Source organism: Podarcis melisellensis (genome assembly GCF_964234715.1).
Source record: "Podarcis melisellensis genome assembly, chromosome: 2".
Taxonomy (NCBI): domain Eukaryota; kingdom Metazoa; phylum Chordata; class Lepidosauria; order Squamata; family Lacertidae; genus Podarcis; species Podarcis melisellensis.
The window spans coordinates 105,914,019-105,929,067 of NC_138529.1; the positions used below are offsets into that span (position 1 = coordinate 105,914,019).

A 15,049-nucleotide genomic window follows, 5' to 3' on the forward strand; every position below is an offset into this window, starting at 1 on the left:
CAACGCACTGAACTTTGAAGCCCACCATGTTGTGTCCCTCTCCCATCCAGATGGCCCAATGAGAAGGCGCCACAGCTAGAAGTGGCAGAGTGACAGGAGTCTGCACAAGGGGTTGGGATAGCGGAGGGAGAAGTCAACAAGTGACAAGGCACCTCCACGTTCAGGTATATCCTCTGAAGAAACAACTACTATTACACGGGCCAGCAAGGCAGGAATCAAGGGCTAGTGTGGAAGTATCAGCCCCAGCAGGGGACGCGGGTGGCGCTGTGGTCTAAACCGAGTCTCTTGGGCTTGCCGATCCAAAGGCGGGAGGTTTGAATCCCCGCGACGGGGTGAGGTCCCGTTGCTCTCCCAGCTCCTGCCAACCCAGCAGTTCGAAAGCATGCCAATTCAAGTAGATAAATAGGTACCACTGTGGTGGGAAGGTTAACGGCATTTCTGTGTGCTCTAGTTTCTGTCACGGTGTCCCGTTGCGCCAGAAGCCGTTTAGTCATGCTGGCCACAGCTGTCTGTGGACAAAACGCCTGCTCCCTTGACCTGAAAGCGAGATGAGCGTCGCAACCCCATAGTCGCCTTTGATTGGACTTAACTGTCCTGGGGTCCTTTACCTTTACCAGCAGCAATGGACACACATTGAGGTAGGAGGTCATGTTACAGATGAGTCGCCTGTTGTCCGAGGGCACTACAGCCTGGCAGAGGTGGAGGGTTTATTTTGGGAGGCTACACCAGAGCCTTTCTGAACTCCAGGGACATTAGAAATGCTGAGGAAAAGCTAGGGAGGTGGTGCCTTGGGTGCTCAGACCAGGCAGATTTGTAGTGTTACCCACAGAGGCAACAGCAGGGTGGGTGGGCAGGTAAGCAAAGCAAATAGCATCCCTAACCTGACGTTGAGGTGTAAATGCAGATTTTTCACAATGGAACTTAGCTCCTTGGGTTATTTATCACATACAGATGTGACACAAACCTTTCTGGAATGGAACTAGTTTAACTGCAAAGAGAGCATCACACAGCTTAATGCCCCCCCCCAAACTCCGCCTACTGTTGGATCCCTGCTCATTAGAGGAAGAAGGCATATGAAGGAGCAATGTGATTTGTGAAAACTAGGCCTTTCACCACAGGGGAACTATGGATTTATAAACACGAGGGCTGCTTTGCTGTAACAAGCAGGCTGAGAAAGCCTAAGGAGAAAAGAACTCCAACAGACTGTGATTTCTTTCCAACTCAACGTCAGAGAACATCACCTTGGTTCTCAAACTTAATCCGTTCCAGGAGTCCATTCATCTCCCAAAACTGTTAGAAAACCAAGGCGTTGCTTCCAATTGGCTGCAGGAGCTTCCTGCACTCAATCGGAAGCTGTGGAAGACGTTCGGCTTCTGAAAAACCTTCACAAACTGGAACACTCACTTTTTTGCGGCGTTTGGGAGCCAATTTGTTCGACAACTAAGCCATTCGAGAACCAAGGTACCAACAAGGAACTTTTACCTCGGTATATATGGAATGGAAATGCCTAATTTTGGCCTCTACTCTCCTGATGCTCAGCAGGGGGAGGATGGAATAAGGATTGCTGAAATGCCTTTTTTTTTTTAAAGAGCCACAGATACACATCAAGCTACTTTGGATCATTTCCACACTGTTTTCCTGTTACTGGGAAGGCAACTTTATTAAAACAGGCTTATTTTTTCCTGTGGTATACAAAAAAAAAAAAGCATGGCACTCCTTTCACACTGGATCCCATTCACTCTAAAATCATGCTGTGTCCAATGAGTGCCATGTTCACAAACACACATTCGGAAAAGAGAGATATTCCAAAAGCAGAGAGTGTGAAATGCTTTGAAGAACACTACATGTTTGGTGCGTTGTTTTTTTTAAAAATGTATCCACCTCAACTACTGTCCCAAGATTCTTTGCACAATGTATTTGTCACCTTCAGAAAAATTGGAACACCCAGTTTAGAATTGTTGTGTGGAGGATTTATACCAACTGAGTAAAGCAGGAGTAAAACTGGGCTTCAGAATGAACCAGTGGGAGGAAAGAGATCAATCTGCCCTAGAGATTGGATTAAAAGCTGTCCACAAACAGATCTGCCACATCTGAGGATGCCCAATTCAGGATCATCACCTCTGTGCTAGCGTCACCCGCACAGGAAGCAAAAATTTTCTGGATGAAGTGTTCCATTTTGAGCAAACCCTTTCAATGAAATATAAATCAGCTGCTAAGTATTAAAGCTAAAATGCAGTTGCTTTTAAAGGAAAAGAAATAAATAAAAAATGTGTTAAATATGAACCAGCTGAAAATGCAGTTAAAATTTCAATTTTTAATATCTGCAAGTCCCCCCCCCCCAAACTGAACAAGCTCAAACCTACCACTAGGAAGAGGAGTCTTGACAATCCTTTGTATAATGAAGGATGTCCTAACAGCGATACTATTTTTTCAAGGCCTACAGTCTTCTTCATTCACAGTCCTTGTGCTATTCCATAGGGCAACATCATAAGGCCTTGGTGCAAGGAGAACAGTTCCGCCCCCTCCTCCTATTCTCCCAAAGATCACACAGAGGTAAAACACACAAACTTTCTTGCTCCCAAAGAGCTTGGTTCTCTGCTTTGGCCAGTTAGACATCTCTCCCCCCCCCCCCCCGCCGCCTCTTACACCGGGTCCATGGAAAGGAGTTAAAATCATGGACTCAGGATATCCATCTCATGGACCCCGGCTGGGTATTTCACTCCCATGTGCCTCAGAAATACAGAATGAGCGGGGAACCCCACCACCCACAGCAAGGGGTGGGTACGCGCCCCATTAAAAGAGGCCGGTGGGAACGTGAATATGGGGCTGTCGGTGTCCGCATCCGTAAAGGTCACACACTCCCCCACGTAGTCCAGGGACACTCGGATCCTCCTTGGGGGCTTGCTCAAGGACAGGGCGGTCACAGGGGACGTGAGAGCCCAGTGTTGGCCCTTCCACAACCCCACGGCCCAGATCCCCTCCTCTGGGCTGAACCCCATCATGCCCTTCTTTGACGGGTCTCGGGTGACCCCGACGGCCCAGAATTCCCCATCGCCCACTTCCAACTCCCAGAAGTATCTCCCAGAGGTAAACCCGTCACAGCCCAGAACCAAAGCTCTGGAATCCAATCTTTTGGGTGCGTCGGGGACGTAGTCTAAGGCGGGAAGCCTCTCCTGGAGTTCTTCGCATCCTGCGTTCCTTCGGTCCAATGGTAGAAAAGAACTTGGTACGTCCGGATAGAGAGCAGCATCTGCTGAAGGCATAAGGCAAGCCGTTTTCAGTCTGAGGAAGTGAGGGGTGGGCCCATCCCACAAACAACCTTTGTTCCACAATGCAGAGGTGCCCCTCGCCTCCCACTTGGTGTACATTTCTCCATTTTTACTACATCTCTATTGCTATAATGGCTAGATCTGATGGGAGCTGAAGTCCTAAACATCTGGCGGGCAGACAGAGTACAGGGTTCAGGCCCACCATTATTACTGTTGTTAGCTACGCTGAGCCCGGCTTCGGCTGGGGAGGGCGGGATATAAATATTTTTTTTTATGATGATGATGATGAAAACTCACCTTTATCGTTCAGTGTTTTCACAGTCTCTCCTTTCTCCACGACAGATGTCACATTATCTAGAGAAAGAAAAGGTAGTTTTTCCTCCCAGCAAAATCTCTCTTAAAGAAATCACTTAGCCCCCCACAATTCAGAAAGTAACTTGCCCGAGGCCACTGAGTGGTCTTCTTAGACGACTATTTCATCCTGGGTTTCTCGTGTTAGAAGTCAGTGTGCTTAAACATCATTTCCAGGTGATAGTTACTAATGTGGATGCAGCTTGCTTTAAGGCAGCCTTTCTCAACATCTGTGGGTCCCCAGATGTTGTTGAACTACAACTCCCATCACCCCCTAGCTAGCAAGAGCAATGCTCAGGGATGATGGGAGTTGTAGTCCAACATCTGGGGACCCAAAGGTTGAGAACTGCTGCTTTAAGAGATGGAATGGAATTTAGCGACTAAGTGATTCCCGCATCCTGTTTCCGCGAAACAGTCTGCCATCATTGAACCTTCCCTTTCTCCCTTTTGTTAGCTTCCCATTAAACACAACTTGCAGTCTTTTCCTATCGTTTTCTGCCATCACTGACTTCTGGGACTGAGATCACAACGCCTCAGCAAGAATACAGAGCTCCCATTTTGCCATAACAACTCAGGGTACAAATACTGTAGAGAAGAACCTCAATTTATAAAGCACTTTGTCTTTGCTGCAAGCAACCTGTACCAAAACCAAGTTAAATGCTAAGCTGCAGCAACTGTAGGTATGGAGTGAGATCCAAAGGCTGAAACAGTGGTTCAGCTTAGGGCCACGCAATGAATTCATGACTTTTAGTTCACAGTTAAGTGCCCTTAGACAGCTCCTGGTGAAACCCCATCTTTCCTTGTGCCTCTACAAAATCCAGAGCCACATTCCCTCCCAAAGTTATGTGGGGACTTCTATCTGAACTGGATTTCAATGCAAAGTGTCAATTTTTAAAAATGAAAAGTGGAAGACACTTATTAGAATTTAGGTTATTTTCAGATGGTAAAGAGCCAGGCGTTAGAAGTCCCGCATTCTCTTCAGCCTTCTTTCCTGTACCTTGGAATCTATTTAGAGTTTCCTTCAGAAGCTTCCCTTTCCGTGAGAAGTTCTCCAGCCTCTCTTCGAGCTTAGGAGAAGCTTCCTCGGATGGCTGGAAATGCCCTGGTGCACACCTGCATTTTGAAAGCAAAAAGAGAAAATGCCTAGTGTAAACAGTCCAATGTACAGGATGTTTTTTTCTGGCCACGTGACACTTTTACTGGTTCAAGGAAACGAAGCAGACTTATTATTAAGTAATATATCTCACTAAATCAAATGATAACAGTGTGAAATTTTGCAATTCCAGATCTCTCTTTTACGATTGTCTTTGGTCTCAACATTTGCAAAGGACCGTTTCAAATTTGCAATGAGGCAAATGCCTCAAGCAGCAGATTTTGGGTGCCGTGAATGGAGCAGAGCAGGGGACAAACCTCCTTCACACCAGAGAGTTCTCCTGCGTAAGCTCTGCCACAGCTGCCAACTGAATCTGTGAGGCTTGTGCTGGGTAATTTTATGAGGGGCTGTGCTCCGTTTTAATATATGTGTGCGTCATTTGTATTTCCCATTTCAGGTACCAACATGCCATGAGCTGGTCTGGGGACTGAAGGGATGCAGTTTTATGTGACAAGCTACCGCGTGAAGCCGCCCCCGCTTCCCAAGCTTTGTTCCTGCTCCGTCACTTATCATATAGAGAACCTGTGGCTGCCCAGATGCTGTTGAGCGGCAACTCCCTTCATCCCACTGGCCACACAAGCAGAGGGAGAGAGAAGCTGGAATCCCACAGCCATGTGGAGGGCCACAGATTCCCTACCTGTGTCAAATAGAGCTGCTTCTGGTTGCAAATGTTCCTAGGGTAGGCTAAGCGTCCGTTTTGAGTCCCTGGAAGCAGAGGAATCTAAATGCCGCCTTGAACACTGCTCTACTGCCCTGGTGCTTGTAAGGCTGGAGGAGCAACAGATGGACCACTTTCCTTGGTCTGCAAGCTAGCAGCAATTTGAGGACTAGGAATGGCATTTTTGAGGTTTTGGGGGGATGGGGAGACAAAATAAATCGCCACGTACCTGCTCATGGTTTTTTTAATGTCCTAGAGAGAGAGAAAGAGAGAGAGAGAAAGGAGCTAAGTCCCACAACGCTTTGCACTAGGAGCGAGTCATAAGCTAAAAGGGGAGCCTGCCTCTGCACCCCCCATCTCAGGCTGCAGAGGACTTCCGAGAGTGCTATCAAAGGCAGGAGGGGTGGAAGCTTTGTTCTAGCCTCTGCTGCTTCACAAGGCAGGGGGTAAGTAGCCTGCCCCCCCAGTTGCCCTCAGGCTCTTACCTGGGATCCTAGAGGTGGAACATCTGGTGATAGCTCCAAGACAGGAGAGGTGGGGGGTGCTCTGGTTACACACGGGAGCCTTCGTGGCACGGTGGTCTCCCTGGTGCTGCAACTGTTTCTCTGAGGAGAAGGGCTGCCCTAGTTTTTAGCAGCCTTCTCCTTCCCGAACTGTCCTCCCACCCCGTCCTGCCGGTGAACAGGCTGGCTTCTCGCCCCCACCGGGGCCTGCCCACCGGCTGCCTTTTGCCTGGAGCCGCTGGCTCCTTCCCTCAGCCACGCCACCCACACGACCTCTAAGTGCGCTGCTGCTGTCCCGACAGGCACACCGCGTCGCCGCTGGAGAGGGGGTGCACCTCGGCACAGGCAGCGGCGCCCCGCTCCCAGGAGCACAGGCCCCGGCAGAGCCTCCGCAATCTCCCCAACCCGCGATCACTGCGTCGCACTCTTCACCATCACCTGTAGTGACTCTCTGCACGCCACAGGTTACCTAAAATCGTCTCCTTCTTGCTTGTGATCAGAGAGCTGGTTTCAAAGTAATTAAAGGAGAAAAAAAAAGATTCTGTGCCAAGGGATCAAGTGCGCAGGAGCTGCTGCTCGTTTTTTTTTAAAAAAAACCAAACCAGCCTCACATCCTTGCGATAGCTACAAATGACGTTCACCGCAGAGTGGACCACAGGAAGACCCTAAGGAGATCCCAGAAAATGCAGGCTTTTTTTTGCAGGCACACACACTCCACAAGCCCCTTTTGTTTTCCTCCAAACGAGTCAGGAAATAAACCCCGCTCGCTGGCCGTAAAAACACAAGCGGCGTCCCTCCCCCGGTATCCCCGCGGCATGCAGTCATCAGCATTATTCCAGAGACTGAAAGCTCAGAGTGACGTTTGTTCCAGTCCCACAGCCACAGCAGTGCCCCGAGTCCCCAAAACACCCTTAAGAGAGAGAACCCATAGGAACCGGACGGTACGTACTAGAGGTCTGCATGGCAGCCATACCCGATGTGTCCCGACATGAACCTGAAGGAATGAGGTGATCCAGGCCAGCTTCTCAACAGCCTTCAGGTCAGGCTGAGGGACCTGGAAGTACATCTGCCAACAGCAGAGTGCTCTGGTGTCATAGCCTTCCGCAAGGGGAGGAGCTACAGCGTCCCAGCCGTCCTTTGCAAAAGCCAAAGGGCGCTCTAAAAGAAGGCGAGCCGAGATCAGAGGGACGCTCCCCCCCCCTTCGGAATGGCCGTTTCGCAGCTCTCCATAAGCTGGAACCATGGAGCTCCTCCTTCCCCCTCCCACCTGGCTTTGGTTCCTAAGGAACAGCCTTGCCACCTGCACAGGGGGGACTATCACAGCTGATGGGGGTCCACGTAGAGACCCTGAATCCAGTATAACAGCACATATGCCGCTGCCTCCAGGAGGCCCGTGCCCCGCCAGCACCCTGTACACAAAACAGTTTGCTGCCCGTTCCAGCAGGGAGAAGGTCTAAGCTCTGCCTGGCCCAAACTCCTGTGGTGGCAAGGAAGCGGCAACTCCTGCTTTCAGATACTTGCGGGCTCTCTAGAGCTCCAGTGCCGGGGGCCCCCAATGCTAGCCCACTGCTAGTCTCCACTCCAGGCCAGAGAAAGAGGTCTCTGTTGATTGCAAAATCTCACCTGCAAAAATTCGGCTGCCGGTTGCTTACATTTCACCTCCATCTCGGCGATCACGTCGCCAAGACGGGAAAGCTCTTCCGAGAGTTTGGTAACCATTTCGTCCTTCCGCTTCTCTATCTCTTTATCGAGCTCTTCTAGCTGGGCGAGCAGGTGCTGCTCCTCATCTTTGAGAAACTGGTGGAGGCGCTCAAATTCAGATATGATCTCCTGTCTCTCTGCTTGGACGGTTTCCTGTAATGACCACAGGTAAAATGGGGAGTTGAGAGAGCCCTTTGTGGGTGCACAAGAAAAAGATCATCATTACAGCCCTAAGAAGACACCAACCAAACAAGACTGTATTACGAACCAGCACAAGGGACAGTGCAGACGCAGAAGATATGAGGCCAAAATAGACTATGAAAAGGAAGGCAAAATAAAAATGACGGGGGAGTAGCTGGGGATGGGAGGGGGCAGGGGCAGGAGACATTATCTAAAACCAGCAGGTGTCTGCAACACTTCCCTCCCTTCTCCCTACCACTACCCCATCATCCCCTGGAACGGCCTCCATCTCCCTCCAGGTGGACCTGGAGGGGTTAAAGGAATGTTCTGCTGTATAGCATCTGCAACCCAGCTTCTTCAGTCCCTGGACTTGGCAAAATAGCCAGCCTGGTTGGAGGATAAGGCTGCAAGAGGAGGCTGCAGCAGAAACAGGAAAATGCTCAGCACCCCGCCTGAGGACTGTTATCCAGGACAAACATCCCACTTGTCCACCGTATGGGACCCAACCATGGATAGCTTGCTCTGCAGGATGAAATCAAAATATTTATTTAGGACCATCAGCTAGCGATTACACAACAAGCCACTAAAAGAGACAAACATCAAGAACTAAAAAATGACTGCCTCTTCAGGCAAACACTCAAATATAAAAAGTTTTGGGGTTTTTTTACAACAGAAACAACTTATCTAATTTTTTTTTAATGGGAAGCAAGGTATCGTCTTATTCCTGAGCTTGGCCACATTTTGTGATGTGGGTTTTCTAGAAAAGTTTCTGTTGGGGGGGGGGAATCCTATGCAAATTAGGCCCACTTACACAGTGTAATTTGCTAATTACACAAGATAGTTAGCACTGCCTTTTATGAATCTGTAGAAAAAAATGGAATTTGGGAGCGGGGAGTAATACGGCCAAACAACAACAACCACCCCTCAAGACCCAATGCCTCTGTTCCTGATCACCAATGGCAACAGGTACCTACCATGTAATCCTGAATTTTCCTCTCTCCAGTCAGCTTCTGGCTCCACAGCGTGTTCTTCTCCTGCTTCAGGATCTCTAGTTGTGCCAGAACCCTCTCCTGAGAAAACAGAAGTGGCTTGAGATGGGAGGGAGGGAATCAGAGGTATCAAGAGCACAGGAGTTTGTTTTAGTATAGATGTATAAATATAGTTCAGTTGGGCAAGAGGCTTGTTTGCCTTCGGAGAGCGTAAAATATGGTTTGAAGCTCAACATAAAAAAAAACGAAGATCATGGCCACTGGTGCCATCACTTCAAATCGAAGGGGAAGAAATGGAGGCAGTGAGAGATTTTACTTTCTTGGGTTCCATGATCACTGCAGATGGTGACAGCAGTCATGAAATTAAAAGACGCCTGCTCCTTGGGAGAAAGGCGATGGCAAACCTAGACAGCATCTTAAAAAGCAGAGACATCACCTTGCCAACAAAGGTCCGTATAGTTAAAGCTGTGGTTTTCCCAGTAGTGATGTATGGAAGTGAGAGCTGAACCATAAAGAAGGCTGATCACCGAAGAATTGATGCTTTTGAATTATGGTGCTGGAGGAGACTCTTGAGAGTCCCATGGACTGCAAGAAGATCAAACCTATCCATTCTGAAGGAAATCAGCCCTGAGTGCTCACTGGAAGGACAGATCGTGAAGCTGAGGCTCCAATACTTTGGCCACCTCATGAGAAGAGAAGACTCCCTGGAAAAGACCCTGATGCTGGGAAAGATGGAGGGCAAAAAGAGAAGGGGACGACAGAGGACAAGATGGTTGGACAGTTTTCTCGAAGCTACCAGCATGAGTTTGACCAAACTGCGGGTGGCAGTGGAAGACAGAAGTGCCTGGCGTGCTCTGGTCCATGGGGTCACAAAGAGTCGGACACGACTAAACGACTAAACAACAACAACAACAACTCTGTCATGAGAAAGAGAAGGCAACCTGCACCCAGAAGCCTTTTCCCAATCTGAGGAACAAGGAGGTTGGGTTTCTTCAATAGCCCCATATGGTTGTGTGCGCTCCATAGCAAGAAAAAAGAAATCAAATCCACACGTTGAATGCATTGCATTATTAACACTACTGCTGGGAAGAGAAATACTGACACCCTACTCCTTTCCTTACAACTAGGAGTCCTGCCTGGCATCTCTGTGGCATCCCATAATTTATAACTGGTCATGTATTTTCATACTTATCTTTTCAACCACAAGGCTAAAAGAACAAGGTTCTTTAAAATAACCTCAATATGCTGATTCTGCAGGTATTAAAACCTAGATGTGCATGTTGAGACCTAAATCAACACTAACAATATACTTGGGCTCTTAGGGAAAGGAGAATGTTAGCCGCTTTGAGACTCCTTCGGGTAGTGATAAAGCAGGATATCAAATCCAAACTCCTCTTCTTCTTCTTCTTCTTCTTCTTCTTCTTCTTCTTCTTCTTCTTCACTAAAAATATACTTGGGCTCTTAAGAGGCCAACAGGTTCTTCTTAGCTGGCCCAGCTATCACTTAAAATTGGGTGGGGCAGTTTTTCGGTATCTGGGACACAGAATTTTCTGTTGGAATTTGGCAGCTGGAGAGCAGGGGCACACGAAGATGAAGCTATTACGTATTGAATAATTTGTGGTGTTAAAATTATTGAACGTGAAGAAGCCGACAGCAAAAAAGAGTTATCAGAAGCTCACTAATGTGAATTCCCCGAAGCACAAACGAAGAAACGCTGTGGGCAAGAAACCACCTTTTCTCAACTCAATATGATAAATGGCACAAAAGGAAATATGAGAAGAGCTCTCAAAAAAAGATGGGGGGGGAATCAGTAGAATTTATTTTCAAGCAAGAAAGCATAGTAAAAAAAAATAAGTTAGAAAAGTTTGTTTTTCTGAGTCCACTTCTTGTAGATGTTACTGTTCCAATTCATAAGTAATCCAAGCCCCTAGGTCTATAAACAGGGAATTTGACACAAAGAGGGGAAAGTTACTATTCAGAAACCTCCATCAGTTCAGGCCATTGTCACTGAACTGGACCTTAAGAATAAGAAACAAGGAACTAGTAACTTGACACTTTCATGAATACAAAAGAATCAGGCTGAATGGTCTTTAATCCTCTATTGATAAATGCACTGACATCGTGTTTTTTTCAGAGGTTGCTAGGCACCAAGATTTGGAAACCTGTTTTCAACATAAAGCTAAAGATCCACAGTTCTTCCAGCTGATTTGATGTCCTGTAGAAACCAGAGAAGCTCAACATCAAAAAAACGAAGATCATGGCCACTGGTCCCATCACCTCCTGGCAAATAGAAGGGGAAGAAATGGAGGTAGTGAGAGATTTTACTTTCTTGGGCTCAATGATCACTGCAGATGGTGACAGCAGCCACGAAATTAAAAGACGCCTGCTTCTTGGGAGAAGGGCAATGACAGGCCTAGACAGCATCTTGAGAAGTAGAGACATCACCTTGCCAACAAAGGTTCGTATAGTTAAAGCTATGGTTTTCCCAGTAGTGATGTATGGAAGTGAGAGCTGGACCATAAAGAAGGCTGATCGCCGAAGAATTGATGCTTTTGAATTATGGTGCTGGAGGAGACTCTTGAGAGTCCCATGGACTGCAAGAAGATCAAGCCTCTCCATACTGAAGGAAATCAAACCTGAGTGCTCACTGGAAGGACAGATTGTGAAGCTGAGGCTCCAGTACTTTGGCCACCTCATGAGAAGAGAAGACTCCCTGGAGAAGACCCTGATGTTGGGAAAGATGGAGGGCACAAGGAGAAGGGGGCGACAGAGGACGAGATGGTTGGATAGTGTTTTCGAGGCTACCAGCATGAGTTTGACCAAACTGCGGGAGGCAGTAGAGGACAGAGGTGCCTGGCGTTCTCTGGTCCATGGGGTCACGAAGAGTCGGACACGACTAAACGACTAAACAACAACAACAACAACAAAAGAAACCAGAGATGCCAAAATAAGCTAGAAATCTGATGACTAAAGAGCCCTCCACACACCCTCTAACCCAATTATTTCTCCATCCTACAGCCAAGCATTTTCTCAGAAGATCACAGCTTGGAATTCTACATAGACTCACAACTATGCCATCAGTATCGCAAGAAAAGACCCAAGCCAACAATATTTGAACATAATTTTCACTCAAGATACAAAAGTAACCAGAAAGTTGGAAGTTTAAAGGTCTATGAAGCATAATTCTTTATCCAGAATAAACTTGTCTTATAAGAAGAAAAATTAATTTCCAAACATGGCTTAGTAAGTGATACTTCTGGCATCAGGCATAAAACAGGCAGAGAACAATGAATACTATTATTTTACTTCTGTTATTACTTTATTGTACAAAAGTGCCCTGCTATTAAAAGATGAGGAAAGATAAAAAAGAAAGTAGCGAGTACAGACTATAAATTGGCCATTTTAAAGCATCACTCCAGCGCTCTCTGAACCCATGAGTGATGCAGTCAATCAATAAAAACCTTATGTTCATTACAGCAACCAAAAAAAACAGTGATGTTAAATTATTGCAGCAAAATGTTTTCCTACAGCCAAAGAAGCATAGCTTTCAACCTTCCCTTTTTTTGTGGGAAATCCCCTTATTGCAGCACCATTTCGTGCTGCTTCCCGCTATCCCGGATTGTTAGATATCCCGTAGACTGTCCCCAGGACAGGTGAGGCTGCTGGTCACTTATTTTCAAATCTGAAAGTTGACAGCTATGCTTCTGATCCCTTATTTTCGAGGCTGCTGATCCCTTATTTTCAAATCTGAAAGTTGACTGCTATGCAAAGAAGTCGGAGGTATAAACGTTTTGCTAGAGAATTCAATAACCCCTCCCGTGTGCTGTTTTGTTTGTGCTAACCACGGTACTGGCCTAATAACGGATTTTGGGTGGAGCTGAAGGGACCACCAGGACTACCCTGCTCCTGCTTGCTTTGCTTGCCGTTGATTTCTTGTTTCCCCCTTCCCTCCCTTACCCTGTAGTCCCGGGCTGCCCTCTCGACGTGGAAGACGGCGTGCGCCCGGTGCTCCTGGGACCGATCGCAGTGCGCGCAGATGGGCGCCTGGTCCTCCTCGCAGAAGAACTGCAGCACGTCCCGGTGCTTCTCGCACAGCTTCCCTCCGGCGCCCTCTCCGCATCCTCCTGCCGACAACCTTCTCGGCAGCGGGGGCGACGTCGCCAAGTCTGCCGCCGATGCTGCAGCAGCAGCCGCGGGCGCGACGGGCGACGGCGGGGTGGGCGGCGTCAGCGACAGCAGCGGCGGGGGCGCTGCTGTCGCTGCCGCCGGTGGCGGCGGTGCCGGTGCGCATACCGGCGCGGGAGACACTGCGGGGGCCACTGTCATCGGCTGGTGCTGCTGGGGCAGCGGCGGCGGCGGCGCTACCACCACGGGCGCCGCCGGCAGCGCGAGCGCCCCTCCGGGCCCGGAGTCGAGCCTCTGCCTCTTGGGCCTGTCCGCCACCAGGCTGGCCAGGAGCGGCGGCGGCTTGATGGGCCTGAGGTTCCTCTTGCGGGCGGTGGCGCCGCACTCCAGGCAGGAGATGTTGATCTTGGGCTCGCCCAGGCGCTGCCCGATGCAGGCCGTGCAGAAGTTGTGGCCGCACGGCAGGCACACCGGGTCCGGGCAGTAGACGCGGCACAGCGAGCACCACGTCTCGCTGGGGCAGCGCGGGCCCGCCGGGATCTCGGCCGGGGTCGTGCCGGGCGGAGGCGAGTCCGGCGGCGACGGCGGGGACAGGACGGACGGCAGCGGAGGCAAGAGCGGCGGCGGCGGCGCCAGCGGGCCGCCCACCGCCAGGCCCGGGTGCTGAGCGCCCCTCAGGCGGCTGCGGAGGAGCCGCTGCTGGAGCTGCTGCTCCGCCGACATGCCGCCGCCAACGCCGCCGCCGCTCATGACGCCAGCCCAGTCCAGCTCCAGCCTGCCTGCCTGCCTGCCCGCGAGGACGCCGACGACGCGCCTGCCCCCCTTCCGGCGGACGCGCCACCCGATTGGCTGAGCCGACAGGCGCTGAGCGGAAGCGAGGGGGAAGCCGGGAGACGTTACGGCCGTAACCCTTCGCGCGCTGGACTCCAGGCGGCAAAGCGGGAAACGCAACGGCCCGCGGTAGAAGCTGGCGCAGCGTGCGCGTTGACGTCACGAGGGCCTCCAACTCCCATCAGCCCCAGGCCGGGATGGCGAATGCTAAGGAATGATGGGAGTTGTAGTCTTTCCTTTTCCCCAAAAAAATTTTTATTGGTATTCACAACATTATAATCAAACAAACACATAAGACAAACAAACATAAATCATAGCCTTATTGAAAATTACACTTATTAACATTGTTAAGTGGCTTCCTCGCTTCCCTTTGGTTGAATTTTATTGCATATCCTTTTAACGGTTTTCCAAATCACAGTTCTTATAAAATTTAACTTAAAACATTAACATCCTTAAATCTTCACATTATGAAATTAAACATATTAATTCATCCCTTAACATAAATAAAATCCTAAACCAGTTAAGTATCTGTAAGATGTTTTCAATTAATTTAACATATTTAACTAGGTAATCATTAAATTTAATCCACTCTTCCTGAAACTCAGGCAGGGGGAGTTGTAGTCTTGGAGGGGCACCGACAGTTGTTGTTTTTTTGAAATGGGGGGAATGTTAAGCAAGCAAGTGCACAAACACTTTCTGGAGTTTCCCTCCCTTCTAAAGAACAACAAAATCATATAACCTAATAAAAAAACCCAGAGGCAAAGTAGAGACTGTTTTATGAGAATTAGGCTTCAGAAAACAGTGATTGTCCCTAGCAAATGAGGACAGTTGGACCACATGAGATTGGCACACAATGTCAGGAAGAGATCAGGATCAACTCTTAGTATGCACTATCAGCCTCCATTCTTAACTGAACTTTAGCCAGAGGCTTTAATGTAAAGTCAGCAAACTGGCAGAATTGGACTTGGACCTGGGAGACTCAAGGTCAACTCCCTGGCCAGCCACATACTCTCTGGATGCTCCAAAGTAGTGCAACTGTTATTTAGCCATTTACAGTTGCTCAAGCTAGAGTCAAGGTCTACATTTTTAATTCATCCCATATTTTACCAGCATTTTTCAAAGATCAGTATATAGATAAAAGATTTAATGTCTTTTGTTTATTGCATTCAGAGTCCTCCAATCCTTTCAAATTTGTGTAGTGCTGATGCTTTGGGGAATAGGGTTTAGAATCCGTAGCATGACCCAGGACACAGAAATGGCCAGTCATATCCTTAGGACCCATCTTCCAA

At 48.7% G+C, this 15,049-nt stretch overlaps 1 protein-coding gene across 2 annotated transcripts; it reads right to left on the bottom strand.

The window, feature by feature from the left end:
* Positions 1-1,633: 1,633 nt before the first annotated feature.
* On the bottom strand, positions 1,634-13,728 carry LOC309364533 (E3 ubiquitin-protein ligase TRIM15-like). Of its 2 annotated transcripts, none has more exons than XM_081902028.1 (7): positions 12,762-13,728; positions 8,790-8,885; positions 7,558-7,788; positions 5,661-5,683; positions 4,618-4,733; positions 3,567-3,623; positions 1,634-3,253 (listed from the first exon to the last, which is right to left on the bottom strand). In XM_081902028.1, exons 1-7 carry the CDS (start codon positions 13,677-13,679, stop codon positions 2,673-2,675), a joined length of 2,022 nt encoding a protein of 673 aa, XP_081758154.1. In that variant the 5' UTR covers positions 13,680-13,728; the 3' UTR covers positions 1,634-2,672. The 2 variants fall into 2 exon arrangements, with proteins under 2 accessions (XP_081758154.1, XP_081758155.1); XM_081902029.1 differs by having other exon boundaries at positions 1,634-3,250; positions 12,762-13,726.
* Positions 13,729-15,049: the final 1,321 nt, after the last annotated feature.